This window comes from Pelodiscus sinensis, chromosome 1 (genome assembly GCF_052426305.1).
Source record: "Pelodiscus sinensis isolate ZL-2025 chromosome 1, ASM5242630v1, whole genome shotgun sequence".
NCBI lineage: Eukaryota > Metazoa > Chordata > Testudines > Trionychidae > Pelodiscus > Pelodiscus sinensis.
The window spans coordinates 64,810,077-64,815,297 of record NC_143052.1 but is presented as its reverse complement, the minus strand read 5'-3'; the positions used below and the strand labels follow the sequence as shown (position 1 = coordinate 64,815,297).

Sequence of the window (5,221 nt, the reverse complement as noted above, 5' to 3'; positions counted from 1 at the left end):
CAATTGGAGACATTCTCCTCTTCCGACAAATTTAAAAAATATTGTCAAAAATAAAGTCCCTCACGCTCCCAAAGGTAACCACAGGTAGCAACAGATACAAAGAGATGAACAGTAAGTCTATGAAATATGGAATTATTTGGGGACAAATTGTGGTCTGGCTTGCACAGAGGGGCAGGCAGTAAGGGGACAAAAGGCAGAGAATAGAGAGCAATCTTTGCAGGGTTGCACAAATGGAGAAGGGGGGGTGTAGGCAAGGCTTTGCCTTCTCTTCTCCTTCCTTCCCACTCCCATTTGCCTGCTAGTGTGGCTACACCAACCAGAACACCGGCATGACAGAGGAATTACATTGTGCCCATATAGACCTACTGCTCTACAGACCTCAAAGCAAGGGGGAACCCAGAAAACAGATTGTGACTAAGTTGCTGTCTGCATTCCAGTCTCTGACTAAGAAAAGCTACAATTGACCTCCAAATAACAACAGTAGAGCCGTGCTAATCCACGGATATCTGCCTTACCTGCAGATATTCACATCCATGGATGTGGGTGTGGATATCCGCAGCTAATTTTTGTGAATATGGATGTGGCTTCAAATACTAATTTTGTATCAAGAAGCCTTCAAATTTGAGGCACTCTGCTTTATATCTATGGGTGGATGCGGATATCCACAGCTCATTTTTGCAGACACAGATGCAGATGCAGATGCAGATACACATTTTGTATCAGCGCAGGGCTCTAAAGCACAGCTTGCACTTTGTGGTATAGCTAGTGGGTTTTTCAATGTACTGTAATATTAGTGTTAATCATTTAAGTACTAGTTTCTTCTACACCTGCTGGCAGGCATTGCCTTTCATCTAAAAAACTCTATTTCTAGAAAAAAAAACATTCTATTAGCCCAATATCCATCATTGCTACTTTGTGAGAGTTACAAAGAGGCAGTGTTACTCCAGAAGCAATTTGAGTGAGTTGTAATGTAGTAGGTGTCTGGATCAGTAGGCTCTTATCAAAGACTGTGCTAAAAGAGAAGGAAAGGAGAAGTTAGAGGGTAATTACAGATGTTTTGCAATTAGTAGGTTAAATGGGAGCCTGATCAGTAAAGATTACAGCTCACAAAAAGGGTGATTTGATTTATACTACAAGAATAAACTAGGAATTAAAGGTACTTTAAGCCTCTGAAAGTCAATAGATTACTGTATTTGTAACTAAGGCAATAAATACCGTGCTTTTATTTCCACTCTGACTTTGGATAAGGGCTAGGTAAATCTATTCATGCATGTGAACTCACATGCATCCTTTAAAAGCGTTCATGGATAGTTTTAAATGTCATGATTACTTTTCTCAGTGTGATCATGGATCCTTTTATGCTGTTTTCATTAAGATGACAGATACAGTTACAAGTTTCTTTCATGATTTTTTTTTGTTATTTGAAACTATAATATGTTTCAGTTGTTTGCCATGTTACTGTTGCCACATTTGTTCCAGGATATGAGAGGGACAAGGTGGGTAAGATAATATCTTTTGCTGCACCAATTTCTGTTAGTGAAAGAGACAAACTTTCTCTCTTTCAGGAACAGCAGATGGTCCTGTAGAGCTACTACCTCAGGGTATGTCTACACTAGAAAGTTAGTTCGAACTAACGGACGTTAGTTCGAACTAACTTTCCTATGCGCTACACTAGCGCTCCGTTAGTTCGAACTTAATTCGAACTAACGGAGCGCTTAGTTCGAACTAGGTAAACCTCATTTTACGAGGACTAACGCCTAGTTCGAACTAGCTAGTTCGAACTAAGGGCTGTGTAGCCCTTTAGTTCGAACTAGTGGGAGGCTAAGGCTTCCCAGGTTTCCCTGGTGGCCACTCTGGCCAACACCAGGGAAACTCTATTGCCCCCCTCCCGGCCCCGGAGCCCTTAAAGGGCCACGGGCTGGCTACTCACTTTGTGCCAGTTGCAAGGCTGCCAGCACCCGTGCCTGCACAGCCTGCACCTGCCACACAATGAGCCAGCCATCCGAGGGCTCCCAGCCCTCCACTGCTCCCCACGACCAGCCTGGCGGCTCCCGGGAGCCTGCCCGGGGGCGCAAAAGGCGGGCGCCCGCCTGGTCAAGTGCGGAGATCGTGGACCTCATCGAGGTTTGGGGGGAAGCCTCCAATGTCCACGATCTCCGCACTAGCCACCGGAATGCGGCCGTCTATGGACGCATGGCTGCCAGCCTGGCCGCCAGGGGCCACCAGCGCAGCCGGGAGCAGGTGCGCTGCAAGATTAAAGACTTGCGGCAGTCCTACTCCCGGGCCTGCCTGCCAGGGGCTGACCCGGAGGCCTGCCCCCACTTCCATGCCCTGGACCGCCTCCTGGGGGCTCATGCCGTCCCTGCCCCCCGGGACGTGATTGACCCCGGGGCAGAGGGACCGCTCCTGGACACCGAGGAGGAGCAAGAGGGCTCTGAGAGCCAGGAGCCTGCTGCCAGCCTTCCCAGGACCCGGGACCCCCGAGGCACCCCACAGAGCCGCTCGCCTGCATCATCAGAGGCCGGGGAGGCGTCCACCTGTGAGTACCCTCGTGTTCCCCTTATGTGTACGGGGGGCTGGGGCGAGAGGGAGCCCCGGGACCGTGCGCCTGGGCCTTGCCCACCACGGAGCAGCAGCTGGGGATCCTGCAGGGGCCCTGGCCTTGCAGAGGGGAGCTGGGTTTCACACACCTGGGCCCCTGGGGTAATTGACCGCTGGTCTTCTTGCACCACAGCTGCAGCACCGGGGACTGCAGGGCGCACCACACCGCCTGCAGCAGCCGCCCGCGCCCGGGCAAGCAGGACAGCCAGGAACCAGGAGGACTACCAGAGGCGGCATCTCCGGTTCCTGGACCGACAGCTCCGTCTCCAGGACCACTGGGTCCAGGAGGACCTCAGGCTGCGCCAGAGGAGTCTGGAGGCCCTGGAGGAGCAGGGCCGTGCCCTGCGAGGCCACCTCCAGAGCCTGCTAGACCGCTTTCCATTTCCTCCTCCCCCTGCTCCCCCTCTTGCTCCCCCTCTTGCTCCCCCTGCTCCCCCTCTTGCTCCCCCTCTTGCTCCTCCTGCTCCCCCTCTTGCTCCTCCTGCTCCTCCTGCTCCTCCTGCTTCCGCTCCTGCTTCCTCCACACCCCCTGTCCTCTCTGCCCCCCCCTCCACAACCATTCCCCACCGACGCCCCCGGACCCGCAGTGTGGCGAGACGGGAGAGGCACCCAGACTCCCACCCCTGAGCTTTCCTTTCCCTTCCTCCCTTCCCTCCCCTCCCCTTCCAGCTCCCTCGTCCCAGGTTTCCCCCTCCCTTCTCCCACCTTCATTCCTCCCTCCCCCACCCCAGTTCTGTGAAATAAACAGACGTTTTTGTTGGAAAAACAGGTGTCTTTATTTGACAGTAGGTAGGGAGGGGAAAGGGGAAGGGGGGGGTAGGGTGGAAGAAGGCCCCGGTGGGGCATGCAGGGAGAGGTCAGTCCTCCTCCTCCTCCACCTGGAAGCTCTCCCGCAGGGCTTCCCGGATCCGGATGGCCCCCCGCTGGGCTTCCCGGACGGCGGCGGTGCGGGGCTGACCGTAGTGTCCAGCCATGCGGTCAGCCTCAGCCATCCAGGCTGGCAAGAAAGCCTCCCCCTTCCGCTCACACAAATTGTGGAGCACACAACATGCCGCCACCACGGGAGGGATGTTGTGCTCGGCCAGGTCCAGACGGGTGAGGAGGCATCGAAAGCGGGCTTTCAGTCGCCCGAAGGCCCCCTCCACCACGATGCGGGCCCTGCTCAGCCTGTTATTGAAGGCCTGGCGGGAGGGATTGAGGTGTCCCGTGTAGGGCTTCATGAGCCAGGGCTGCAGTGGGTAGGCGGCATCCCCCACCAGGCAGACGGGCATGTCCACGTCCCCGACCCTGATGTGGCGGTCGGGGAAGAAGGTCCCGTCCTGCAGCCGCTGGCACACGGAGGAGTTCCGGTACACCCGGGCGTCGTGTGCTTTGCCGGACCAGCCCACATTTATGTCCGTCAACTGTCCCCGGTGGTCACATACGGCCTGCAGGATGACGGAGAAGTACCCCTTGCGGTTCACGTACCGGGATGCCTGGTGTTCCGGGGCACGGATGGGGATGTGCGTCCCGTCGATGGCCCCCCCGCAGTTGGGGAAGCCGAGGGCGCCGAATCCCCGGATGACGGCATCCGGGTTGGCGAGGCGGACCACCCTGCGGAGCAGCACCCGGTTGATGGCCTTGACCACCTGCGGAGAGAGACACAGCAAAGCGTCAATCAGTGGGGCGCCCGGGTGGCTGGGAGCGTGCGTGCCCTGGCAGTGCCCCGCGCCCCACTCCCGGAAGCAACCCCCCTGGCGGCGTGTAGTACGGCCGGGACAGCCCGACCCCTCCGGTGCGGGGCGCTTTCGCCTCCTCCCGCCCCCCCCTTTGTCCCTGGGGCGGCCCATCCCCTCCTCGCAGCCCCCCTCCCCCCCGGCTCGGTGGCCGACGAGCGCCGTACCTGCATGAGCACTGCTCCGACAGTGGATCTCCCCACGCCGAACTGGTTCCCGACGGATCGGTAGCTGTCCGGCGTGGAGAGCTTCCAGAGGGCGATGGCCACCCGCTTCTGGAGGGGGATGGCGGGCCTCATGCGAGTGTCCCTTCTTTGCAGGGCAGGGGCGAGCCACTCGCAGAGCTCCAGGAAGGTGTCCCTCCTCATCCTAAAGTTCTGGGTCCACTGTCGGTCGTCCCAGCGCTCCAGGACGATGCGGTCCCACCAGTCGCTGCTGGTGTCCAGACGCCAGATGCGGCGGGGCACACCGGTGCCGGGGCGCCGCCGCGGCTCCTCCACGGCCCCCAGGGCGGCCAGGCGGAGAGGCAGGGGGCTGACGTTCCCCAGGTGGTGCCAGGCAGCCTCGAGCCATTGCTGGCAGGCTTGCAGCAGCAAGTCCAGAACGTGCACCAGAAGGTGCAGGGCGAGCCGTGGCTCCATGTTGCCACCTGCGGCGGTCCCCCCCGAAGGGAAGCACCGACACAGACGGGCACAGAGACCGACGCTTTGCTGTCCCTCGGCGAGGTTGGCAAGCAAGCAGGAAAAGCTGAGAACCGGCTGTCCAGGGGGGGTCCCTTTAAGCACGAGCCTCAGATAGCCTCAGACAGCAGCCACACAAAGCAACTGCTGACCTGATGCCCTGCCAGAACCGGTTTCAGCTGCCCTTAAATGCCCCCCTGCGTCCAATCAGTGTGGACGCGCTAG

At 57.8% G+C, this 5,221-nt stretch overlaps 1 protein-coding gene across 1 annotated transcript; it reads left to right on the top strand.

The window, feature by feature from the left end:
• The first annotated feature begins 1,593 nt into the window (after positions 1-1,593).
• On the top strand, positions 1,594-3,367 carry LOC149525577 (uncharacterized). Its single transcript, XM_089779758.1, has 2 exons — positions 1,594-2,539; positions 2,735-3,367. Exons 1-2 carry the CDS (start codon positions 1,990-1,992, stop codon positions 3,226-3,228), a joined length of 1,044 nt encoding a protein of 347 aa, XP_089635884.1. The 5' UTR covers positions 1,594-1,989; the 3' UTR covers positions 3,229-3,367.
• Positions 3,368-5,221: the final 1,854 nt, after the last annotated feature.